Genomic DNA, 27,313 nt, shown 5'->3' with positions numbered 1-27,313 from the left:
GCGTTACGGCCGCTTACCACTCTGCACCACGGAGGGTCATGTAGCATCTTGCTAATAGTTATCTAAAGCTTTGAGCATAGTTCTCCTCTCCGTACACTCAAGCAGGCAGGCAAGGGGCAGCCACCACCATGACCACCCTGAGCTTGGTCTCTCTCTTCCTGCCATCCTCCCCTACACTCGAGCAGACACATCTGCAGTAAACAGTGTTTCCAGGGCACGTGTGATAGAGGCGACTGCGGCAGCCGCAATCCAATAGACAAGGAGACACGTTCTGACTGTGTCCGAATATGCCCCCACCACGCCCTACGCACCCAAAAAGACTTTGTTAAAAGGAGCTTCTTTCCTGGAGGATTTGTTAACTGATGTGTTACTATATATACCTCTCTGAGCTTCTTCAGGCAAACTGAAGAAAAACAATGGCAGGCCTGGTTCACCTTCCATCAAGAAAAGTATGTGTAGCAGAAGCTAAATGGCATGTTCCATCAGGAATAAACACACACACACACACACACACATGAGGAAGAAAGCAAGTTTTTTTCTATCCTGAAGTTATAGTGGTGTCTCTTAGCCTGAACCTGGAGCTATTTCACCATCCAAACCACCATTATCGTTTCTTCATGGTGTATTGCAGATATGGGAACCTAGGGCCCTTCAGATATTACTGGACTGCAGCTGCCATCTTTTGTGACCATTGGCCAGGCTGCTGGAAGCTGGAGTCCAGCACCATCTGGAGGGCCAAAGGCTCTCCACCCCTGATGTATTGGTTTGAGCCTGTCTCTTACTTACGCTTCTACTTGCAGTTGGAATTAACTGTGCCTTAGAACTGGGCAGATATCACGAGTTCTGGCCCAATCAGTGGAACAGAGCCCACCAATCATGCATTGTGGCTTGGCAGGTGTTTGGCAGCCCCTCTGTTTTTGTAGTCCCGGGAGATTTATCAAGCCCCTGAAGCACCCATGTACATGGCCAGTGGTGGGCTGCATTTGGTTCGGTGGGCCACAAGTTGTCCTAGGAGACACACACAAAAAGTTCCTCCTTTCCTCCCACCTCCTGCTAAATAAGACAAGTAGGAATGGGAGCTGTTAATTATGACATTAATAGATCATTTGCTAAACTGAAGGGTGATTTTCACTGGATATTTTTAAATGGGAAGAAAATGAAAGTGGCAGCTGGGTTTAATCAATAATGCAAAAATAGGAACCGTTAAAGGGCACTAAGATGTGAGCCAATGTATATTATTGCATAGATAATTTTGTTAAAAGTTTTATTTATGACTCAGTTTTCATCTCATAGCTATTCTGCCTGCCAAACACATCCACTTCATTTTTAAAATAACAGTAAATGACACCACTGTACAATAAAGGCCAAATTGGACATTCAGCTGCTGATGGCATCAGTTTCACAGTCCCATCAATGGGTGTAAAACTGGACTGGACAAAATCATCCATTGTGAACCAACTGGGCTTGGCCACTTAGAACACAGAAGTCCTTTCCACCTGGAGACGCAAGTTGCCTAAGATGGCGGATATGGGGTTCTGTTGAAAGGCAACCAAGTGGGAGATGGACAGATTTCACCCATCTGGCACAAACCATCATGAAATTCTGCTCTGCGCCAGAGGCATCACTAGCGGGAGTGCGGGGGGGTGCGGACTTCCGGCGCATGCCCTCCCAGGGGCATGGACAGGGGTGGCTGGTCACTCACGCGCGCTCACCCGCTCACCACACGCTCCAGGCTGACGGTGGAAGGCCCGTCCAAGCTTCACCGCCAGCGAGCAGGTGCCTGCTTTCGGCGCGCACTGGACTGGGTGCCGGGGGGCAGTGGCATCACTAGCAGGAGTGCAGGGGGGTGGCTCTGGGTGTCACCCCCTCATGGTGTCACCCAGGTGCGATCCGCACCCCCCGCACCCTGGTAGTGATGCTCTGCACACTATTAAAGTGAATGAATGCTCTACAGGAGCACCAAATTTCTCATATTTTTTTCAGGAGCTGTGCTGTTTTTTCTTCTTGTTTCTCTGTCATTTGCATTTTTATCACCAATAGCAAGAACACATCACCTCAGCATCCACCACAGGAACACCTTAGCTTACTTCTTTTTCAACATGTGATTTTAAAGGTGTTAGCCCTCTACATGCCTACTTTATCTTCTCTGTTTCATCCTCTTCACCTAGGGTGGAGTTTATCCCAGGGGATTCAGTGCTCAACATTAATGTCAGGAATCTTATATAGAATTTGGCCTCTTTTGAATTCCATTTCTTTCTCCTCCCACTCCGTTTAAAAAACAGCTCCTAATCTTTATGTTTGTGGAAGGGAGCTTGTAAAGCTGTGGGCAGTGTCTGATTAGGGCTGGCAAAACAGAGGGAAGCTCACGAGGGTCAAGAAATGGGAGTTCAAATGTCTTGCCCAGCGCCCGCTTCCATCTGGCTACTTTATATCTTTGCCCTCCTGAAGCGACTAACCCCTTCTACATGTTACATGCAAAATATGTGCCATTGAGCCCAACCAACAACTTTTTTAAAAAAATGAACAGCAATTTTGGAAAAGGGGGGGTTTAGGGCAGAGAAGCAGCAGGGATGTTTTAACCTTTCCCCTCCCACAATTTCTCCACTCCAAACTGACCCTCTGAGTAGTCCCTACCCCTAATGCCCTGCAGAGTTACAAAAGCACATTTAACCTAAAAAACCTGCTTAGGTACCCAGTATTAAGCATCTCCACACCACTTCTCTGCTGCCCCCTTGTGAAGCTGCTCTTGATTTTAAAATGGCATCAGGGTTCAGCTCCACCCACTTGCAGGTAGCATCACTTAATGCAAATCTTTTAACACTTTAGCCCCCTTTAACTACCTTGTAATACTAGCAATCAAAAGTGGACATTTGCCATCCTTTCCGTTTATCCTTCTCAGTGAAATGGGGATTCAAATCCATTTTACTAGATCCTGCAGGGTCCTCGTTATTTCAGATGAACAGATACAGAGTACAAGGGTATGGAGCTCTGTAGACATGGTACTAGCATTGGTGGCCATGCTCTTCCTTACAGCCTTTCTTCAATCCCTGTAGTTGCCACACAAGCTGATCTTAAAATCAGATTTACATAATCTGGATCAGACATTTTAGGGTACAGAATTTACTTGTTCTTGTTTTAGAATTTGGACATTTGCAGAATCCTCTGCTTTCACTGCTCCAGCTGAAATTGCACCGATAGTAAAAAAATAAAAACAAATCAAAGGGAACAAATACTAGGTGATAATCAATCCACCAATGGATCTTTCAAACATGGTTTTGGAGTCAGACTATAATTCACCTTAATTCCAAGCATTTTGGCTATGCTGATTTATTGGACCTGTTTGGCTTCATGTGTTCTGTAAGAAATCTGTAGCTTTATAACTTCATTCCCTATGCTCAGGTTGGTCCTGCAACAGCAGAGCAGCTGGACTCAGCACATGAACAATGCGCAGAAGTGTACAAAAACACTGAGAGGACTTCAAGGCAAAAGTTCAGCTCATCAGCAACTGTCTCCATAGCAACAGAAGAAGGTACAAGAATTCACTGCAGCATAAGGCTTCAAGTTCATGGCCCTCTAAACCGAGGAAAGAACAATTCAGCCTTGCTCAACCCAGATTCATGCTGCTGCCTGCATCGAAATTGCTCATGTCGCATTCAGACTCTCAGCTTCAGAAGGATAATAGGGGCACTTGCCCTGAGTACAAACACATGGACAAAATTCCAAAATGGACATAAGATCATTTAATATATTGCTGCCTATTGCATAAATTAACATCATTTCAGCAGCCCAGATACTAGACTGCTCAGAGAGGCTCAGACAAGGCCAGCCATTAAGAGCCATTAGACTATTATTTAGTTCCCATGGCAAAATACCACCTCTAATTTGCCCAGCAGTGGGATATGCCCAGTTAGACACACCTGGCAGATTTCAAGCCTATTAACCCTCTCTTACATATGGGTAAGAAAACTCAAGAAAACAGAATAGCCACTGACACACACACACCCCTCCATTGTTGACTAAAACATCCCTGAACAGAGTCAGATACATACCTTGGCTTGTGCTTGTGCTAGCACAAGGAACTCCAAAAACCCTCCAACAGCTGCAGTTACAGTTCTCCTCTGACCTTGAAGGTCTTGCTCCTGAACCCTTTAGCAGAACTTAGTCCTGGTTCTGCTAAGTCTTATAGCAATGATTCATTGTTAGTTCTCTCAGTTTAAATAAACATCATAGGACAGGCCCTATCTCTTTCTTCAGGGCCTGCAGTTTTCTCCTGTTCCTTCTCAAACCCTTCTTCTGTCAGTCTACAGCAGCTGCAGCAGCACAAGCTCAGAGAGACTTCCGGGCTGACAGCAACAGACTGAACTAGGTAGGGCGACAAGGTCTCCAGACAAACCAAAGGATGGTGCAGTATAAGTTTGTGCTCTGAACCTATTCAGATATTGCCTGGTTTACTAAAATCTCGATAGATCTACTGAAATATGTGATCTACTGATTGTCTGAAAAATACCTTTGAATGAGACAAATCTACTGATATTTGGCCTTATGCGATTTAATACAGAATATTCCACAACAAAGCATCAATAAACTCTGCACAAGTTGCTTCTTCAGCCAGGCGACTCATTGAAGACAAAGCAGAACCAGAGTCAGATTGGGAGGTGTGTTCAGTGTCCAGTCTGCAGTCAGCAGGTTGGTCTGCTCAGTTCCTTCTGCCAGAGTATTTTCTATTGTCTCCAGAATCAAGTTGTTGCCAACCAATTATGCTTTTTCAGAGAATTACTAGACGTCTAGCTAACACTCATTCCAGGCCTGTGATTGGTCTGGTTTGGGAAGTTTGTTTTGAGTATGGAAACTGAATGCATTCTACACTTACATAATTTATATACATGCTATCCCTGTCATTGCCTCTCAGTTAAGTGCTTAATAAACACATACACCTATGTGTCTACTTTCCTTCACATTTTCCCAGCTGCACTATCAGTTTTCAAACTGCACATTTTGTGTCATACTCACTAAAAAACAAACAAACCCTGATACAATAAATAACCATTACACCACACTGCCTCTGTAAGGCTGCAGTGGCAAGCCTGCTTACCCCTTGAGTAAGCCATATTGACTCAGTGGGATTTACTTCTAAGTAAACAGCACAGCACAGTTGCAGTCTTGGAAGTAAATCCTCGCAAACCCAGTTCGAACCTTACTTCCGAGCAGACATGCATGCAATGCTGCAGCAAACTGTGTATGGAATGCAAGGGAGAGGGTGGGAAGCAGGGTTGCCGGGCTCAGGGCCTGATGTATCTTTAAGAGAAGAGAAAATTCAGCCAAGTGCAGGTTTTCACTTGGCTGAATTTTCTCTTCTCTTAAAGATACATAATCGTTCTCAGGCCCTGAACCTGGCAACCCTAGCGAGAAGATAGAGCTTAGTATTTTCGATGAACGGAAACACGTTAGCTTCTGAAAGCACAATTGTTTATCCGCAGATCTCGCTAGGTGGCATGAGAGAGACGAGTGTTATTTTGTGAATTTAAGCGGAACCAGCCTTTCAGGAGAGAAGGGAGCAGCCAGTCTGAACAGGCTGCCCTCCGAAGGGAAGAGCAGGATGTAGGAAGAGGGAGCATCGGGAGGCACGATGGGCACTGGGGTTTAGGATTGGTCCTTGGCTTTGTCAATCACTTTGAAGGGGTTGAGAAAGAAAAGGAGGGTTGTTGCCGCAGCTCTTTTTCCTGCCGATACCCCTAGATGAGGAGGAGGAGGGGGGGGGAGAGAGAGGGAGAGAGAGAGAGAGAGAGGAATAAATCGTAATAAAAATACGGGATAAGGATTTTGATGGGAGCACTCTGGTTTCCGCATGAAGGAGGGAGGGGCTGAACAGGGAGAAAGTCATCCCCTGGGACAACGTGGAGCTGCACACACGAAAAGCTGGTAAATAACAACTTGCAGCGGCTCGTCTCTTCCCCCCCCCCGTTCCCGGTCGTTTCTTCTCCTTCCATTCTCCCCTATATATCAGTGCATCGGTCCTTTGCACCAAGGGGGCCGGGCGAGGGAGATACACCCTGCCCATCTCTTCCCTTCTTTGCAGAAAATACTGCAGGGCAGGAGGTGAAATCCGTGTAGTTCAGCGAGGCTAGTTCCAAACCCCGCTATCCCCCCCCCACGTCTTATTCCTTTGTGTTGCAACTGTCTTTTCAAAAGGGGGTAACAATGCCATGTATCCAGGACTGGGATTGCTAAAGTCAGGATGCCCTTCATGCTGGATTGATGATGATGATGGCGAAGGTTTTTAGTTTGTTTGTTTTTTAAGTTGTGACTTCCGGCCTGTCAAGTCTTGCCTCTTCGTTCCCTCCTCCCCTATTGCGGTACTGAGGACCAAGAAGCGTGAGGCTCTGCAGCCTCTCTCTATACCCCTCTCCCTTTTCCCCCCACCTGTTCCATTTATCAGTTTTGTTCTGTTCATAGCCAGGGAGAGCTTGAACTTGATCAGGGACTCCATAAGGATTAGATTGCTGTTATAAAATGCAAACCAGGCAGAAATGTGGGTGGCTCTTCCTTCCCATTTCTGTAGATGGTGTCTGATTTCCTTCTCTGCACCTGCCCAATAATTTAACTACTGCAGTGAGGTAACGGGGCACCTATCTGTGTGCAGAATGGAATAGAGTGTCCGTTAATTCGGACAGATAGGCGACTAATAAATAAAATTTTATTATTATTATTATTATAAAAGATCATATAAAAATGGCTGTTAATAACTGCAACCGTGTTAAAAGTATGGTCTCTCTCCCCCACCCTGCTCCCCTCACACTGGTTTTCAGCGTGGCATAATTGAGGTTGTAATCCTAACTGCATTTAACCAGGGGGAAGCCCCACTGAATTCAGTGGGCCTTACTTCTGAGTAGGCAACATTGGTGCATCATAAAACTCTGCTGCCTAATTACTCACCGGAAGCTGCCTTCTACCAGGTAAGACTATGCATCCATCTAGCCCAGTATTCTGCCAGTACCTGATCCTTTCTTAACTACAGGTGCTTTACTACTGAGCTGTGGCCCCTTCCCTCGTCATTTGGACACGATGCACAGATTGAATTCCCACAATGGGCCATGGGAAAAGAAACAGTTTCTGTGGCAAAGGGTAGCCAGTGTGGTACCCTCCAGATATTACTGCATCCTGTCTCCCATCAACCCCAGGCAGCATGGCCAATTGTCAGAGATTATGGAAGGTATAATCCAGCAACATCTGGAAGGAACCATGTTGGCCATCTCTCCTGTGCAGCTCATAGAGCTTCATCAAACAGCTTAAACATCAGACTGCTTTCCCCCCCTTTTCTAGGGTTGACTGTGACTGGAGCTTGAAATGAGAACATAAGCCAGTGGTCCACTGTCCTTAAGATGCCGAAGGATGAATGTGGAGATGACCTGGGAGCCTGACAGTGACACTTGTGGTGCCAGAGAGGATCATTCTAACTGTATTTCTGAGTGGGTTAGTCGGAAAAGCAGCCTTCAGCTGGAAGTAGAGGAAAACTACTCTCTGCCTCCCAGCCCTGATTGCAGCTTTGAGGGGCCTTCTGGCCGACAGGATCTCCCTGTAGAACTGCACTGTGACGAAGAGGAAAGTCACGATATATACTGTCAATGGAATGATTCAACCACAGCTGGGGTCTTCATCACTTCTAGCACCAACTTTGACTTGCAGTGTGAAGATGAAGACCTGGAGGTCCGTTCATCTGAGCATGCTAAAAGGGCTCAGGAAAAGATAAGTAAGGATCGTGATGACATCACAGTCACTGATTCTTTTGATGATGAGGAGCTGGTGTCTGTGGCTGGAGATACTTTGCCTTATTGTTGCAAAGAGTGTGGAGAAATTTTCCACAATCTCAGTAGATTGCAGGAGCACCAGGAGTGCCACAAGGCTGAGCGTTCATACTGGTGCCCTGTCTGTGGCAAAGAGTTCTTCCGTACGGCCAACTTAAGAATGCACAAACTCATCCATTTGAGTGACAGGCCATACAAATGTCCAGAGTGTGACAAGGGTTTCATTCACAAAGTTGACTTCTGGAGGCACCTTCGAAATGTGCATAAGATAGAACATTCAAAAGCATTGAAAAACAGGTCTTTAATTATAGTATCTTCAAAGCATCAGAACAAAAACAATGATGGTATTGCCTCCCAGGTATGTAAAGGGGAGCCAGAGAGAGAACAGCCTAAACCTTATATATGCCCCACTTGCGGCAAGGGTTTTCGTACCTCTAACTTGCTCTCCAAACACAAGGTTGTTCATCGGCAAGATAAGCCATATGAGTGTCAAGAGTGTGGGAAAGCCTTTGTTCAGCTAGTCAGGTTGAAAAGGCACCAGAAAATTCATACTGGGGAGCGCCCCTTCCATTGTGAAGAATGCGGCGGATCTTTCACACGCCTGAATTCACTGCATCGGCATCAGCGGATCCATACTGGGGAGAAGCCCTACTCTTGCACATACTGTGCCCAAGACTTCACAGAGTCAGGCTCCTTGAGAAGGCATGAACGCCTTCACCAAATGAAAACATTGTAGGGCCACTGCACAAATCACATTTGGGGTGGGTGGGAAACAGATATACACTTAAGATATTCTCTGTGTACACCTTAAAATGTAAAGTATGACTGTAACAGATGTGTCTCATACAGATACTTGTCAGGGAATCACCATTGGATGCAGTTCACTGCTGAGCGTACTCTTGGTGGCAAGCCTAGGGTTTCCTCTGTGTAGTGGGTGAAATGACCCATAATCTCCAACACTTGTAGGCTTCAGTCCATTTCTTTTCACCCATGCAAAATCATCCAGCAAGATAAGGAAGCTGTTCCACAACTGTTCTCTTCCCCGTGTGTCTTGTTTGTCCTTGCTACAAGCTTGTGAGCTAGGTCGCTCATAATTTCATCTGGGGAAACTTGAGACTTGACCGAGCTCCAATGCATGATATTTGGCTGCCCCAAGTACCTACACTGCACAACCCAGAAGTTGATCCCAGCATCCTATGCAACATTGCAAAGGATTCTGGGGAACATCTCTCAGAATGATTGCCCAGGGACTTATTGGCACTTCTAAAAATCTTGCTGGCCCAGAATTGGCTTGGGTTTCTTGTGCAGTTAGCTGGCTCTGATTCAGCTACGTAATTGATGAAGAGGGTTGCAACAGACAAAAATAAGTGACAAAGCACATCAGTACAAAAATCTTTAATATGGCATACAAGATAGCTTCTCCTGAAAGTGCCTGCTGTTCTTCACATGACATTATTTAATGTTTCCTCTTATTAAGAGGGGAGACTAGCTCACACATCAGAGATCATTTGAAGAATTAGGTGTGAGCATTTCTCCCTTTCTGTAACTTACTAAGAGGGCAAGGTCAAAGCCACTGAAAAAGAATTTATCCTGATGTGTTTCAAGCCAGAACTGCAATCTTCTATGCTATATTCAACATTTCTGCATCTCTGTGGTGTGCTGCCTGTTTCTGTAGCCAGACTTGACCCAGGTCATCCAGTGACCGCATGGACTAAGCAGACATGTGAATCCAGATCTCCCAATCCCCTAGACTTCATCTCTGTCCACTGAGTCACACTGTCTCTTAAGCAACTATGTGTTCTGAATGTATAGCTGAAAGCATCTTCCCAAGGAATGATCTGTGTAACTTTTTTTTTTAAGGAAGTAGTGGTCCTTTAAAGGATCTTTCTAAGTAAAGGTTTTGCTGATTGACCTTGGAACAGTCAGTAAAATATAACCTCTACCGTTCATTTAAATCTCATAAGCATGGAAAAATATTTAAAGGTGGAAGCTATCTTCATGATTCTATGAAATGTCATAATTTCCGTGTGTATGTGAGAGAGAGATAGAGAGAAACTCTTAGATAACTTCTCTCAGCCAATACCTTGCAGCACTTGCAGTCTGTCCAGCTGTTTGGCATGATGACCTCTGGAAAGAGTTCGTTGCAGAGCTGTGCAGTTAAAAAAAAACACTCTGTCTTCCTCGGCATCCTGTGCTTTGAATGAAAATCTCTTCATGTTGAAAGCAATGACTATATTGGATGTAAAGTGCATCATGTCTAATAAATGGAATAGTTAATAGTACCCTAATTTTATTGTCCTTTGGAGTTGGTTGCTGATGCCTTATTTATTGGTGTGGCTCTATACTGGGAAATTGAACTCTCTATGGCTAACTGGTGATGCATGGATATTGGATTATTGGCAATTCCTGTTCCTGATGTCCTTGGTCTCACTGGCTGGAGATGATATGACCTGTATAAAAACATCTGAAGGGCACCCAGGTGGGTGAGACTTACTTACTAGATAATGTCTGGTTGTTGTCTTGAACCAATGTCAATTAGTTTAGGATAGCCATTTCCAATCTGAGTACCAGGGCATATTAACAAGCTGTATAACATTGGTGTTACTAGTGTCAATATGATTCTCTGCTCTGGACTTGCTTCCTTCCAATCAGCCACTGCAGGGGGTGGGTGCGGTTATTATATACACTAAGAGTTAATAGGGGGGGGTGGAGGAGGAAATTGCAAAAGTGAAGTGTGTCTTTAATCCAAAAAATGAAAAAAAGGGTTTCCATCAGAGGTTTGGGAAATGCTGGTTTAGGAAAATACAAGCTTTTGTGCATTGAAGATTTCTTCATCAGACATATTGGAGGGGCCCTGGATGACTAGAATACAGACCAAATGTTATAAATGCAAATGTTTTTATCGCATCAGATGGTTGCTACCACTCAAGAATTCATTCTTGATTTCATTCTAGGACAAAGCTTGGTTTGCAGAGGGCGTTTACATATATAGCAGAAAATAACTGCCTTTCCATTCTGCCAAATAAGAAGTTATATATAAAACTCAAGTTCTTGATCTGCATCCCTGTATTTCACTTAGGCTGTCCCTCAAAATCCTTTAAAGTAGCAGAGATGGACTTCAATCTACTTAGCATTGTTGTTTTTACTATAGTCCACACATGTGCTTTACATTTACCAAGCAAGTTTGCATGCTTGATATCTCTTAATAGTTAAAATATAACTGATCTGTATTCCTAAGTGATTCTGCATATGCACTCTTGCTTTAGGACATAAAAATTGCCCTGCTGGATCAATTCAAGGTCCATCCTGTTTGCAGCAAGCTAGAAGACTCCGAGAAGGCCACAGGCAGTATTCAAAGTCATCCTATCTTTGAACAAAGAGATTCCATTTATCCATCATGGCTAACGTTTCTACCAATGGCTATCTTCCAAGCAACCACCAGGGATTAGGTCAGGGGTGGGGAGCCTGTGTTATTGGACTCCAGCTCCTATCAACCTTAGCCAGCATGGGCAGTGGTAGGGATTATGGGAGCTGCAGTCCAGCAACATCCTGAGGGCTCCAAGTTCTCCATCTGTACACTAGGTGATCCATCAGAAATTGCCTGCTGGACTGTACTCCGTCTTCTGTCTGTCCCTGCTTTAAAACACACCCTGGGTTTGTCCACACACCCCATGCCTCCCTTTTTACTCATCTGTATCCTCTATATGTGTTTCTAATCATGATGTAAAGGGGGATGGTGGAGTTTTGGCAGGTGCAGGTTTTCTCACCTACCCATCCCAAACAATGAGTGATACCTATAAAAAAAAGTCTCTTCTGTACAACTGTTGTGCAGGGCTAGGTGTACTATCTTTCTTTTGTGGCTGAGTCACCCTGGAATCAGTGTTGCAAGTAAGCAGTTACTGAATAATCCCATTTTCAGTTCTCATGAGATTCTTGTAACTATTTGGGGGTTGGGGGAGAGAGATTTGAACACTTTATGCTTCTCTGGGTATAATGAACATTCCACATTTTCTTGCTCCTTTGTACCAAAATCATTAGCATGTTCCAGTTCTCTAAAAGGCAGCTGCCAGAAAGAATTGCACAGGGAAGATCCACAAGCAGCCAAAAATGCTTCCTTCCTGACCAAGTTCAGGGCTGTTGTTTGTTTGCATGGGGGGGGGCATAGTCAGCCACAAGCCAAGCTGCATGACAACTTTTGTGCCAATCTATAGCAGTGTACTAGGGGTGGACTTGAGGCAGTCAAAAAGAACAAGCCACACCAGCATGGACTTTGTTTCTCAACCCAGCAGGCATGTTAAAGCTGTCGGAACCAGCTAAGTGAGTTGTGAATAAGACTTGATAAATCTGAAGAAAGGTTGTAACAGAGAGGGAGAAAGTGTTAAAGACAGACTCCTTGAAAACAAAACCACTTACTGATTATGTTTATATCTTGCCTTGTTCTCCAAGGTGTTTAAGATCACATACAGGGAGTCCTCCCATTTTATCTCTTTGAGGATAGAATTGGCAGAGTCTACCCAAGGCCACCCAATGAGCTTCATGGATGTGTAAGGATTGGATCTGGGTCTCCATGGTCCAATACTTCACACCAGATTGTCTCTTGCCAATGGATCTCAATAAAGTTGAGTTTAATATTTACTTATTTATTTATTGTTGTTATCCCACGTTTCAAGATACAAATCCTTCCCAGGTGGTTTACAAGTAACACCAAAACATTTAATAAAATCACAACAAACAATATCAAAACATAAGGAGTCACCAGAATTGTTCCCATAGGATCCTTATTCTAGAAGATTCACTATACAAATGAATCTGGTGTGTAAATGGTCAAATGTTTGAGACTAATGCTAATTCATAGAGAAAGAGAGAGAGTTGAGACATTTCAGAATATTTACATATTAAATTTGTCACTTTTCTACACAAATAAGTGCACTCAAAGCGACTTACAGTTAATAAAAATAAAAGTAAAAGAGAGGGAGATTTTAAAAACAGTGTATAAGGTGGTGGAGCAACCCTTCTTAGGAAGGCCACACAACAGAAGTATAAAAGTATTATAACTACAAAGCTATGCAAAGAAAGATGTAAGAGAAGTTTTGGTGTTGGGTTTTGTTCCTCCAGGACAGAGCAGGTCCTGCAATCGCCTGCAATTGCATTTTGCTCGCGGGGGGGGGGGGAGAAAGTTGGAAGCTGACTGGAAACAGATGCAGTCAAAAGGTGCTCAACTGTGTAGAGTCTCTTAATTCCTTCAAAGCTAGGAGGTAAGGAGCCCTAATGCCTCCCGTGGCTGGACCAACTCAAAGACAGTATAGATGTCTGGCGGGGTAGAGGCAGATTTCTAGGGCTACAGATTAAGAAAATCCTCCAGGGGAAATACAATATCCCCTCCCCACGGTTGGCATAAGAAGGTATGAGATGTACAGGCGATTATTTGTACAGAGCCTTAAAGAAGGTTTGATAGCACTCTAATTTCCTACAATACTACTGCTCATCTTCCCCATTTAATTTTCCATCCCCATTTATGGTCTCTGAACTAACAGGTTCTGTAGATTTCTGAAACCTTACAAAACCTATTTGCAATTCCTTGCTCCGTTCTATTATCCAACGTATGTTTGCGATAGATCTCTGATACCTCTTCCCTTTCTAAATCCAGCTTGGACCTCTGGCATTTCTCGCTCCATATGTGGTAAGAGCCTTTGTTGTAGAATCTTGAGCATTACTTTACTTGCATGGGATATTAAGGCAATCGTTCGATAATTACTGCATTCCCTGGGATCCCCTTTGTTTGTAATTGGGATGTATATTGAGCACTTCCAGTCTGTGGGCCATTGTTTAGTTTTCCATATTTCTTGACTGATTTTTGTCAAAATGTGGACAGATTCAGTCTCAGTAGGAACTCTGTTGGTATGTCATCTATTCCTGGAGACCAGGGGCAAAAGTGGAGCAACAAATGCTCTCATACATCCCTCTCCGTCCTCTATCCAGGCAAGCAAGAAGCATTATCAGAGTTCAAGGACACATTTCAGGCAGGCAAAAACACTCAAGGAGAGTGACAGGCAGAGCCAATGAGGGGTGTAGCCTGGGGAGACTCCTGAGAGCCAAAGAGAGTCCGGAGGGCCAGTTCAAAAAGTCTGGAGAGCCTCATTTTCTATCTAGAGTATAATGCTTGAACAGAACAAATGTTGTGTGAAATACTTTTCTTTCCCTGTCCCTAGAATCTACTGCCAACTGATTGCACAGGGTGACCCCAAGTCCTTATGAAATGAGAGGGGGTGGGCTCCGTATTAGGTGGGCCAGGATAGATTTCTTAAGGTGTACACCTAAGCTCATTTGAGTAAACATGGAGGTAAAGCATTAACCTGTGGCCCTTTAGAAATTTTTGGACTCCAATTCCCATCGACCCTGACCATTGGCCATCTTGTCTGGGACTGATGGGGGATGGAGTCCAACAACGTCCGGAGGGTTCTCCATCTCTACAATGTGGTGTGAATATTACAAACAGGCATTTGGTTCAAAAAACAGGTGTGTTCATACAGACGCATTCATCAGAAAGCTAGAGCTGAAGGCTGTTGCCTGTTGGACGTACAGTCGGTCAAACCCGGGTTTGTTTTTAATGCGTGAAAGGCCCCTGAGGTTATTTGCCTCCCACGGGAGGGAGAATTCCGAAGAAAAGGGTGAAGCATCGCGAGACCCCAGCAAAGTGGGAACCTGGAAAGCGGGCAATTGTTCTGGAGTCCCTCATTGGTCTGAAGGCGCGAGGGCTGGGCAGGTAGACACGCCCACCTTCTGTCCAAGCGCGCGTGCGGAGCGTCGAGGTGGCTGTCTGCGCGAGCGCTCGGAGCGACTTGGAATCGCCTGCCCTTTAGGAGCGCGCAATCTGGGCGAGCCAGGGAGGCGTTGGAGTGCTGGCCACGGTTTGATCCTTGGCGCGGGAAGGCAAGTTTGGTGGGTCCCTCTTCTGGAGCGCTAATTGTGGTGGGTGCTCTGTGCGCCCTGTTGGAAAGGCGGTCGGCACAGTTTCATTGTCGGAAATGAGAGCGTTGAGTGAGGGACCGCGTGTGGATGTCCAGGGGGTGCGCTCTGCTGGTGCAGCTTGCCTGAGAGGAGAGAAGGGGTGGGTGGCCAAACTCCTTGGAGCTGGTAACAGTTTTGCGTCCCGTAGGAAACGTTGGAAGATGTAGAAAGTTGTCAGCGAGCGAGCAACAGCTCCCAAGAGATTCGCGCAGTGGGGAGGAAAATGTGTGTCAGTAGAGTGGCCGCGTTTAAAAATACATTCATATGTAAATGCGGGTCTCCTGGGCCTATATAAGAAGGGGTTTGAATGGGTGCAACTTTTCTCGCCGCTAAACTCGGAGGTGCCCCTCTAAAAAACTCTGTTCTACATCGGGGTGAACAAAAGCTAGATTGGAATCTACTAGTAGATCTCTGGAGAATTTGTAATAGATCGTCAAGAGTAATCCTCGGCAATATATTACAACTCACCCAGCAAAAGCAAAACAATGCACTCAAAGCGACTTACAGTTAATAAAAATAAAAGTAAAAGAGAGGGAGATTTTAAAAACAGTGTATAAGGTGGTGGAGCAACCCTTCTTAGGAAGGCCACACAACAGAAGTATAAAAGTATTATAACTACAAAGCTATGCAAAGAAAGATGTAAGAGAAGTTTTGGTGTTGGATTTTGTTCCTCCAGGTCCTGCAATCGCCTACAATTGCATTTTGCTCGCGGGGGGGGGGGAGAAAGTTGGAAGCTGACTGGAAACAGATGCAGTCAAAAGGTGCTCAACTGTGTAGAGTCTCTTAATTCCTTCAAAGCTAGGAGGTAAGGAGCCCTAATGCCTCCCGTGGCTGGACCAACTCAAAGACAGTATAGATGTCTGGCGGGGTAGAGGCAGATTTCTAGGGCTACAGATTAAGAAAATCCTCCAGGGGAAATACAATATCCCCTCCCCACGGTTGGCATAAGAAGGTATGAGATGTACAGGCGATTATTTGTACAGAGCCTTAAAGAAGGTTTGATAGCACTCTAATTTCCTACAATACTACTGCTCATCTTCCCCATTTAATTTTCCATCCCCATTTATGGTCTCTGAACTAACAGGTTCTGTAGATTTCTGAAACCTTACAAAACCTATTTGCCCAGTGGCTCTACCTTCAGGTCACTGAAAAAAACTATTGTCTGTACCACAAGTTCATGATCAATAAGAGGTGGGCCAAGAAAGCCATCATCTATGCAAGACCTTTCTCATCTTCATTCACAACAGTAGACTCTAGCATGCCCAATCAATTGCTTGCTATAACAATTGCTTGTTATACTGCCAAAATGTGATACTGCCAAAACTGGCTTTTTGTGTGGAAAGACTGTGAGCTCCATTCAGTTCTGGGATATAAAACATATTCCTGGGCCCAGGATTATTTAATTTTATGTTTTATGGCTTTTGCCCCTTGCCCTGGTTGCTAGTCTCAGGGTTCTAGTAAAAAAGCAAAGTAGATTGTGTAACTCTGTTCTACACAGCTAGTTTTAAAGGTGCATTTTAACACTCTTGAGAGGCCCGAGGATTGAGGCCTTTCTTTTTACTGCACCTTGCATCAACAGCATTTTCTTTCTCAGTCGGAGTCTACTGTTTATCAGTGTTGATGTGGCCTTCTCCTTGTGTGAGGTCTGGGGCAATCCCCTCCAAAAAAGAGTGGGTTCTGTACAAGAGACCTTTCTTTTGACTGCACCCTCAGTGGAAGATAGAGTGGGATGGGCAGGAGATAAGACTGTGCTTCACAAGGTAGGAAGGGAGAGGCCACTTGCTTTCTGATTCTGCTGCTGTGCTTTTAAGTCGCAGCCTAATATCGCATGAAGCCTTTCCTGGCATGAAGATATTAAAAGTCTTGGGGGAAACATCAGTTTCATTTCTGTGTGGAGGTTGTCCTTAAAAGACTGGGCCAGTGAAATAAATAAATAACTCCAGATGCCAACCTATCTGTAGCACACAGAGAGACTGGTAGTCACTGCCATGCTGATTATTATAAGATTATTGAATTGGATGGAAATGAAGAAGGAAACTAGATATAGGAGATAACATGTGTAGTGGTGGTGTTGGGGAGGATAATGGTTTTTGTTCACTGTTTCTCCCTTTGTGTTGTGGAGGTGTAGGAAATGGATGTGCTTAGATGGGGGGAGGAAGGTGAAAGTGAACTCACAGATGAACATATGAATCGGTTTTATACGGAATCAGAACATTGGCCCATCTAGCTCAGTACTGTTTACCCTAACTGGTAACAGCTTTCTAATGGACTTTCCCAGTCCTAATAGCTTAATGTTGTTCATGCAATTTGTATGTGTATGAATTTTTCTAAAAAAAAACTTTAAATATCAGAACAGGGAGGGGAGAAGAGGTTTAAAAGTTGGATAGTGGTATCCTGCAAATATAGCATCCTACTACATGGCAAAGGACTGTGGGATATAGCCTCATTTTTCTAATTATGAAATGTACATTACAGGCAGAGCAAGGGAAAGCAGGAGTAATTAAATCCCACTGGAATTGAGCATGTAAAAACAGAGACTACAGAAATGAAGTGCATTATCCTGATAAAAAGCAGAATGCAGGAATAAGATTGCATCCTGCTCTCACCATGTTTACATGAAAGTAAATTCCATTGAGCTTAATGATTCTTGCTTCCGAGTAGATGTTTGTAGGATTGAATGCTTGCTTGGTGTAATTTTCGCTGTACTGTACCATTTCGAATTGCACATGTGGGGTTTGATCACTCATAAAACAATTTGAAGTGATACAATCCAGTAACAGACTATGTTGGGCTAATGAATGTGCCTTGCACTTCTTACATGTTGAAATGTCCATGTTAATTTCACCAAAAGAAGAAAAATGCTTTGGTGCTGCCATTTTAACTACAAGTGGTTTGCATCGCCAGTTTAGCAGCAATTAATCAATTGTATGATTCTTTCCTGTGGAGGAGGTTGCCTTTTCCAGGAGGGTAGAAGTAGTTAACTGTGACTCCTTTACAGTCACCCTTTGTGCCCCCTAAAATGCTGAGAACTGTTGAGTCATCCATTGATCACTTCCAGCTGCAGTATTAGCAATCTTAAATATATTCCATGTTGCAGTTACTAGTGTGAAACAAGTGCAAATGCAACCTGGCTCATTGCTGTTCCTTGTTTGGACTGGGCTGCTATTAATCCAGATTGTTAGTCTTGAAGTGCCGATTACTGATTTGTGAGAAATGCAAGGGAATTTGTCAAAGCCTCACTGCTTTTATTAATCTTTAGTAGCTGCTGCAGTACTATCAAGTGACACTGCCCCCAGCTTCAAACTGTCATGAATTTATAGAGTCTCTCTGCACAAGAATGAGTAAAGAATGAGTAAGATGAGCATCTGTAGATCTTTTTCCAGTGAAAAAAGGCACTTTGATAAAGCTCTATACTTGTTTCTATTGCCTAAATTGTTAAGATAATAGGAGCACTTAAAGATTTGATAATGGACTCTATTATCTCCTAGAACTAATCAGGAAAAGGTAAAGAATTGCAAATAGGAAGGTATGGAGCAAAACAGAGTGGGCAGGGTTCTGGCAAACAAAGAGGTATTTAAGCATGAGACTGGTTTTGTGGTCTACTACATTAGAACCAAAGCTAGTTTGAATTACTTTATCTGGTCTTAAAGCATTAAGTTTCTCCTGTATTTCCTTTTATCTCAGATTCTATCACTTTATTCTCAGATATCTTCTACTTTCTTCTACTTTCATATTCTCTTTCTATTTTTTCTCCTTTGGTCAGACATAAACCTAAACTAACTGTTTATGCTGCTTTCTAAGACTTGCATTGCAATCCTATGTATGTTTATATGGAAATAAGTCCCACAGAATTCAGTGGGTCTATGCATAGGATTGCTCTGCAATCTATACATAGATTTAAATAAGTTTATGTTCATTCCCTGTTTCTAGGAAACAGTGAATTTTTTTAGCAATCTTTTGTGGCTTAGATCAGAGGCTTCGATCCAGGAGGGCTAGATAGGATGCTGCCTAAATGAGCCTCCGCTAGTGAAAGTCTCCATAGTGCATGAGTGTAGCCAGAAGTCTTGCCACTTGGCCAGTGCAGGGAACTGAGGTAGCTCAATTGTATCAGTGCAACTCAACACACACTTCTCCATATACACACAGAGGAGACATAGATGCAAAGAACAGAAAGCATGCAGCGCACAACCATGCAAGACATTCCAGGAGACATAGGAAGCTGCCCATCTAGCTCAGTATTTTCTACACTGACTGGCAATAGCTGTTCAGGGTTTCAGGCAAGAGCCTCTTCCAGCCCTACCTGGAAATGCTGAGGATTGAACCTGGGACCTTCTGCATGCAAGGCTCTACCACTGAGCTGCTGTCCTTCCCCAATCCCTGCTGACAATCACCCTGCCTTTAGGGCCTTCTACCACCACCACCACCCACCCTATATCCCACAAACATTGAAACAGGTTCCCCAAATGTTGGATGGAACAGCAAATAGAACACACTGTAGAAGGGCAGGGGGGAGAGTCAGACAACTAGCCCAGCATTATTGTAAAAGAACCATACTTCGTGTGAAGGGTGAGATGGCACTTGGGAAGTTGGAGAGTAGGATACTGGCTGATTTCTAGAAGTGTAAGAAGACTGCAGTGGCAGCCATGTTAGCTGGAGCATTAGTTCAGGTTGCAAGCACCATATTTTGAAATCAGTTTGTTCCTGCTAATTCCTAAATCAGCTCCTTGGTCTTCATAATTGTGTTCTCCTACCTGTAAGCTCTACAGTCCTACTCACATTTCTGTGATTTTCTTTCTGTCATCACACTGGCAAAATGTCTCTTTCTGTACTTAAAGTTTGAATTCTGACAGAACTTAAATGTCCCATGATCTGAGTGATGCCTAAAGTCCAGGCTTTTCACCTCACATTGGTGCAAAAGTATGAGCAAGAGGTTTCCTACATACAGGGGTGTAGTCATCAGGTTCTTGGGGGGGTCATAGACCCCTTACCTTTTTGGGAGCAGTGTCTCTATGTCTCCAGCATCCTATGAGTCAATCAACATGAAAGAGGAGCATGTTAGCCACTGATAAGAGTCTTCCTACATGCTTCCTTGCCCTTTCATGCTGATTGGAGTCAATCAGAGTGAAAAGAGGTGAGTAAGCCACTGAGAAGACTCTTCTCAGTAGCTAACGCTCTTACCTTTTGTGCTCATTGGCTCCTAGGGATGTGTGCTGTGGGAGAAGGCATTAGTAAGGATCTCAGTCTCAACCCAGCAGCAAAAAAGTATGTGTGTCTGTGTGTGTGTATGTGTATATGTGTGTATATATATATGTGTGTGTGTATATATATATATATATATATATGTTGTATAGCATTCCTAAGAAGCATTGCTCTGTTGCATTATATACTTTAAAAATATATATATCTTTTACTTTTTATTAACTGTAAGCTGCTGTGAGTGCACATATTTGTGTAGGAAAGCTACTAACAAATTTAATAAATACATAAATACATAATTATATATATATATATACACACATACATATAATAAATAAAAATGGGAAGGGGTGTGGCTATGACTAACATGAAGAGACACTGCACTTTTGAATTTGTCACTACACTACTGCCTACATATGAACATACCAAATAATGGGAGGAGGGTAACTATTTTCTATAGGTTTCAAAAATAATATGCTAATTGATACTTTTGAAACAAATATCCTATAGATTAATATACTGAGAACATTTTGTTTTGGGGGATCAGCACACTTGGTTTCTGTTTCCATAATATTTGACATCATAATGTGCTTCTTGAATGTCCAGAGAATTTCATGTACTTTCTCAGTAATCCTCACAACAATATTATCAGATTGGAGATGGAAGCTGAGAAAATAGTGGCTTTCCCAAGACTACCTAGTGAGTTTATAGCAGAAATGAGACTTGAAATTAATGGGACTTCCTAGGTCACACTATTAATCATTACATTATTCTAGTTGTTGTTGGTATTAATTCTGGATTTATCTCATCAGTCAAAATAAATTGGCTATTAATCTAACTTGACACAATTGGTCCTTCTATATCTGTCAGGGGCTAATTTGGAGGGAGCTGGAGTGTGGAGAGACACTTGCTTGAATCTGTTTCTTATGCACATTGTAAGACACAGGCAAGGTTCAGTTCAGTTCAGTTTATTTTCTTACAACCATTGGTCATTGCAAAGTAAAATCATAGCATATATAGCTTACAGTGCAAAAGGAAAACTTCAGCTAATCAGCTAATAAAACATCAAATAACTATCCACCCCAAACACTATCAAATTAATTTGTTCCCCTGACAATTGATAGCAATTTTGTCAATGAACATATGATTCTTGGGCTACTAAAGCAAAAATAGTAACTTTACCTGTGCAAATAAGCAAGATAGTAACAATTCTTCAGATTCTCCTGTAGTAGGCATTCCATTGAGAATTTCAGACAAAAAAAGTTTTATCTAATTTAAGTAAGAAGCCTGTTTGCTAGCAGATCACAGGGCACAGCATGAAATAAAAGCAGAAATGCTAAAAGGCCATCTAGAACAATTTCTGAACGTGAAATGTGAACTTATGGGTGAAGAAAGCAAATAAGCAGCCAAAGTTAGATGTTTTAAGCCCCACTGAAGCATCTCGTTAACTCTTTCAATGATATCAATGGGAATTAAATTGCCTAAGAATGCTCCATTTATTTGGGAGTAAACCCCATTGAATCCAGTGGAACTTACTTCTGGGTAGACATGATTGATTGCACCCTGTGTGTGGATCATGCCCAATATATGTTATCCACATCAAATGTGGTTTGCCTAATTACTCAAATCTGCAGCAATGGTTCAGTGACCCGGTTTGCACAACACAGTAAGCAAAATTAGCTTTGCAAGACAGTGTGAATGTGTGGACTCCTGGAGAGGAGTCCTTTCCTCTCCCCACTCCTTTTTGCTGCCATGCCACACCATACTGAGCTAAACCAAGGTTTGGCTTACCATGTCGTCCAAACTGGGACTTGTGGATAAGCTCTCACTAACCATGAGCTGGAACCAGCCTTAGTTTTGGCTTACTGTGCTGTTGCAAACTATCCCACTATGTCTCCCACATGAACCAGCCAAGTCTTCATCAGAGGCCCTTCTTTCTGTGCCTCACCTGAAGAAGGAGCAAAAAGTGGCCACATGAGAATGGCTATTTACAGTGGTCCTCTTCCCCACCCATCCCGATTTGTAGAATGCTGTCTCCAGGGAAATGCATCTGGTGCTATGACTGTCAGGTTTTAGGCGCCAATCTAAAATACTTTTAGTTAGCCTCTGCTGTGGTGCTTATCTTTTTATGGGGTGGTGTAAGACTTCTCCTTCTTGTGGTGTTGGATGAACATTTTAAGACTTTTGTATTGTACATTGTTTTAAATTTTCTGGGTTTTAATTGGTTTTTTCCTGTTTGTATTCTGTCTTTGAGACACTTTTTGTATAAAGCGACTAACGGATGTGAATAATAATGCAGGGAGAGCCAACATGGTGCCCCCAAATGTCATTGAACTACATCTCCCATCTGCCCCAGCAAAGCATGACCAATGGTCAGGGATAATGAGAGCTGGACCAAGATTTAGAGGGCACCACATTTGCTACTCCTGGTGTAATAGATACATATATGCAATTCAAAGATAAAAAATTAAATTGCTCTATTCACAGTGAGGAACATTCATTCTGGTGTCTTCATTTGACCTGTTATGAATACTGGAAATTCCATTCTTTCCATAGGGAGGGCAGTGATTTGCTGCTGAAGATAAGCAAAAGCTGTCAAACAGTACATGATGGAGATGCAAGTGGACCCAGAGCCTGCCCATGATGTCTACAACTTCAGAGGAGACGATTTGGGTGATTCCAGCTGTATTTCTGATTGGATAGGTAATAAAGCCAGCCTTCTGCTAGAAGTAGAGGAAGACTACTTGCCACACTCAGGTTCTGATGCACTTCCAGATTGGGCAGATCTCCCTCTAGAACCACACTCTGAACAAGGAGAAAGTTCTTCAACAGCAACTTTGAAAGCATCCACCTACCGTCGACAGTGGGATTCAGCCACCCCTGGTGTATACATCCCTGCTGGCACTAGTTATAGTTTGCATTATGAAGGTAAGAATCTGGAACTCCAGGCTTCTGAGCATTCTAAGAGTCTTCAGGGTGTAAGTAGAGAGGAGGAGAATTTCATCATCCTTGTTGACTCTTCTGATGATGAGAATCTGCTGCCCCAGCTGGGCAAAGATTTGCCTTATTGGTGCAAGAAGTGTGGCAAATCGTTGCAAGATCTCAGTAGGATTCAGGAACACAAGCAGTTACATGCGGTTGGGAATTCATACCGGTGCCCCCTTTGTGGCAAAGAGTTTTTCCGTGCGGCCAACTTACGAATGCACAAATTAACCCATTCCACAGAGAGGCCACACAAGTGCCCAGTATGTAAGAAAGGTTTCATTCGTACTGCTGATGTTTGGAGGCATCTCCGCAGCTTGCACAAGGTTGAGCGCTCCAGTGTTGCTTTGGGAAGTGCTAATATAAAGAATCACTGGTCTATAGTGCAGAAGAATGTGGATGCTACCTGGCACCCTGAAAAGCCAAACTCTGCTGTCAGAAAGCCTGAAGAAGCAAGTTCAAAATGCTACCTCTGCCCAATATGCAGCAAAGGTTTCAGTAATCCTAACTTGCTTTCCAAACACAAAGTGATCCATCGACAAGAAAAGCCATACAAATGCAAAGAATGTGGCATGGCCTTTGTCCAACTAACCAGGTTGAAAAGGCATCATCAGACACATACCGGAGAGCGCCCTTTCTACTGTGAAGATTGTGGTAGTACCTTTACCCGCCTAAGTTCACTGCAGCGTCATCGACGTGTCCATACTGGAGAGAAACCCTATTCTTGTCCCAACTGTAGTCTGTCATTTGCAGAATTAGGAACTTTAAGGAGACATGAGCGGATTCACAGAGTTGTCCAAACATAGCTTTTATCACACTGAGGTGGTTGTTGTTTTACTTGCCTACAAATATCGAGAAATTGTCCCTTAACATTCCAAATATACAAACTGTAGCTTGATCAACACATGTAGCAGGATGATATGGTGAAGACCTCAGGTGACAGTAGACTGTAACACTTCAGGTTGCAGGTCTGCTCACCTGAGAAGCTCCTTGCTGGGGGCTTGGGTGCAGCCTTGCAGGATGACACACACATATACACACACACGAAAAAGTGTAGCCCCAGTCTGCAGGATGAAGTAGTACAATTCTACCACCTCATTGTGCTACATGTGTAGATCCAGCTTAGGTGATTACTCCTTCCCTAAGCTTCACTCTTACAAAGTGAATGCCCTGATAGTGTCACAGTGCTTCTTCATGCTTAAATTTTGTGTCAAGTTGATTCAGGCTTTCATTTAAGCCCTTGCCTGGTAGCTGTAGACCACAAGGAATTGCCAGAGGTCATATGGTGCACTCCACCCCACAGCACAGAAATCAAGGGGCTTGTAAGAGAAGGGAAGCCCCTTCCTCTTCCATGCTTTGCATAGAAATGCAGTAGGCTGTTGGAGGAGAGCTATCTGTACCTCTTCTGCCAGCCACCAGGAGGCTAGAACATTTTTTTGCAGGCTACTAACTTTCATTGGCTTTTGTACAAGGCTGCATTGATCACTCATCACTAGATGACGGTCAGCCAAATGTGTGGATCATTGAACAGTATTGTGCTTGAGCTGTGTTAAGAAAGTTTTGCCTGTGGTAATTAATCTGTGATGGTGCATTCACAGATGCAAGTCATCCCTACATGTATATGTGAACTGACCCATAAATCAAGAGTCTGAAGGGGCTTTAGGAGGTCACTTCATTTCCTGGCAACAATGGCATTATGTAGACTGGAAGCATTTCTGTGAAATGGTCATATGTTCGTCTTTCAATCTCCAGGGAGGAAGATCCCACAACATCCTTCAGCAACTTGTTCAAGTGCTTTCTAGTTCTTGTATGCAGGAACTACTTTCTTGATATGCTACCTAAACCATCATTTACAACATGAGCTTGTAGATTCCTTGTTTTTCTCAATGGGTTTGCCAACTTTTTATGTGAGTTTAAATTTCTGTAATGCCAAACCTCATCTCTACCCCACCCTCGTTTTTCCTTTATGTTACCTAGACTCAAACATGCACAGTTCTTCAGCTGAGAATAAAAATAAAATTGTCACCATATAATTAAACTATAGTCTTCCCCCACCCCCGCTTGGGAGGAACTGGACAAAATCAGACTTCAGATGATAGCCTCATTTTTCATTTTGAACAGGCAGCTATTGGGAAGACACTTTGGGTTCGGACCTATGTTTTTCTGGGGAACAGTTAAGTAGCTCCTTCCTGTGGTGCTGGGGTGATGTGAAGAGCAATCCCGGAATTCCTTCCTGCATGAGCATTGCCACAGTTTTGAGAGGTGTGGTACTGCTGTGGGGAGGAGGAGATTCTCACATCATCCTAATGATTTGGGAAGGAGATCAGCTTCTACACTGCCAGTGCAACACAAGAAGTGGAGCCAATATAGTAACAGTGGGCATGGCTGTATTTGAACTCCTCTACACAGGAGGATATATTTGAACCAGGCTTCACTACATTAATTGGATTAAATATTATTCGTAGGATTGCTGTGGTCTTGTGGCCAGATCCACACTGTTGCTGGGGGAGGGGGACAGATTGCAATGTCAGGGTGATACATACTGGTAAACGTTGGCCTTGTTCGGTTGATGAATTCCTGGCTTGATAAAGCAAGACTGGAGGAATTGTTGGACTCCATCTTCCATCATTACCCTTGCTGAAGAGGCTGACAGGTGTTGGAGTCCAGCAACATCTGAAGAGCTACAGGTTCTCTATCCCTGTTCCAAAGCATAGTTCAGCAAGCAGGAATGAGGGCTGAGACATGTGCTCCTTTGCACAAAGGAAGGAAAGTGGGAATAGGTGAAGGAGTGATGCATTACTTGTTCTCAGCTCCTAAGTATAGCAAGCTGGGAATTTAGCATCTGAACTGGGCCACTGTCCTTAAGGCAGACATGGAGGTGAGAGAGAGTGCTGAGCTTGAAGCTCCCTTACTGTTGCATTTGCTGTTATAGGAGAAAAAGTCATATCAGATCTGTAGCTTGCATCTCAGGTGAGTGGACTGTGTCTTGCTGTGTTCTGGGTAACAATCCATATAGTGGTGCTTGGAAAGTAAAGGCTAGTCCTCAACTTTACTTTGCCAGAAGAAGAAAAAACTGAGTAAAATGTTTAACTGAGTAAAATTCCTGCAGGAGGAAGGGGAGCACCACCATCCCTTCCAGGGAGGCATTTTAGCATGTGTTTTAAATTGTTTTTATATTGTTTTCAATTTTAAAATTGTGTTTTAAATTGTTTTTAAAATATGTGTTTTAAATTGTTTTTAAAATATGTGTTTTAAATTGTTTTTAAAATATGTGTTTTAAATTGTTTTTAAAATATGTGTTTTAAATTGTATATTTGTTTTAATGTTTTTGATTGCTGTAAACTTCCCCAAGAGCTTTGGCTATGGGGCAGTATACAAGTGCAATAAATAAACTAAAGGTTGTAGACCTGGAGACTAATTGTTGAATAAAGGGGATAATTGAGGTAGGTGAATCCTCACCTGTTGCAGTCCTGCAGTGATAAAAAGCTGCATCCACAAATATCCCTTCTCTGCAACTACAGAAAGCCACAAAAGTTGTATCTCCTGTTGAATCTGAGAGCCCCAAGTGTTCAAGGAATGCAGTCCTTATCTGTTTGTAAAGTGGGATATCTGCATATGCACATGCTAAGGAGCTTAAATGCAGGAAGAAGGGAAGAACAGGGGCCCCTTGCAGAAAAGTAGTGCCACCCCTGCCCTCCTCAAACCATTTTGGGTAAAGGCTATGCTTCCCTCATGCTACAGGGCAATATTTGTTACATTTATATCTTGCCTTTCTTCCAAAAAGCTCAAGGTGGTAATGTACTTCCCTCCCCCATTGTATGCTTCCAATAACCCTGTAAGGCAGGTAAGGCTTGAGAGTGTGTGAACTCACCTATTCAGCTTTATGGTTGAATTACATTACCAATATAATAAAAATAAAGAACATCAGCTCACATTGACAATAAGAATAATCCATCAATCGTAATTTAAGAATATAAATGTGAGCAGTCCATATGCAAACAGAAATCCAAATGACACTGGCAATTGTAAAATACACATTCAAATGCAGAAAGGGCAGTAAGACCTTCAGACCATTGAGTAGTGGGTCGTTTATCACTCCAACCTTGAGTCTCTCCAAACACATGGGCTTGTAGGATCTACTTTTGTTCACCTAAAAGTGCATGAACACCCACAAGTATCGAGGATTTTTCCAAAACAAAGAATACAACAATTTCTGACCAAAAAGAAAACACCGTTATACAGTAGGCATTATTGGCATTGCATCCGCAACTGTGGAGTCCTTTTGTTGAAACATTACATATATATATGCTAAAGCAACTTTCTAT

General features: G+C 43.2%; 2 protein-coding genes across 4 annotated transcripts; both read left to right on the top strand.

Moving 5' to 3' along the window:
- The first annotated feature begins 5,423 nt into the window (after positions 1 to 5,423).
- On the top strand, positions 5,424 to 10,082 carry LOC133386814 (zinc finger protein 16-like). Of its 2 annotated transcripts, none has more exons than XM_061630583.1 (2): positions 5,424 to 5,919; positions 7,321 to 10,082. In XM_061630583.1, the coding sequence occupies exon 2, from the start codon at positions 7,390 to 7,392 to the stop codon at positions 8,536 to 8,538; it is 1,149 nt and encodes a 382-aa protein (XP_061486567.1). In that variant the 5' UTR covers positions 5,424 to 5,919; positions 7,321 to 7,389; the 3' UTR covers positions 8,539 to 10,082. The 2 variants fall into 2 exon arrangements, with proteins under 2 accessions (XP_061486567.1, XP_061486568.1); XM_061630584.1 differs by lacking the exon at positions 5,424 to 5,919 and adding an exon at positions 6,813 to 6,953.
- Positions 10,083 to 14,513: 4,431 nt separating this feature from the next.
- Positions 14,514 to 26,059, top strand: LOC133386813 (zinc finger protein 676-like). 2 transcript variants are annotated; one of them, XM_061630582.1, is made up of 2 exons: positions 14,514 to 14,741; positions 22,563 to 26,059. In XM_061630582.1, exon 2 carries the CDS (start codon positions 22,613 to 22,615, stop codon positions 23,792 to 23,794), a length of 1,182 nt encoding a protein of 393 aa, XP_061486566.1. In that variant the 5' UTR covers positions 14,514 to 14,741; positions 22,563 to 22,612; the 3' UTR covers positions 23,795 to 26,059. The 2 variants fall into 2 exon arrangements, with proteins under 2 accessions (XP_061486566.1, XP_061486565.1); XM_061630581.1 differs by having other exon boundaries at positions 14,515 to 14,732.
- The last annotated feature ends 1,254 nt before the right edge of the window (positions 26,060 to 27,313 follow it).

Source organism: Rhineura floridana, chromosome 6 (genome assembly GCF_030035675.1).
Source record: "Rhineura floridana isolate rRhiFlo1 chromosome 6, rRhiFlo1.hap2, whole genome shotgun sequence".
NCBI lineage: Eukaryota > Metazoa > Chordata > Lepidosauria > Squamata > Rhineuridae > Rhineura > Rhineura floridana.
Note: the sequence above shows the minus strand (reverse complement) of the source record. Positions and strands in the feature narration are given on the sequence as shown.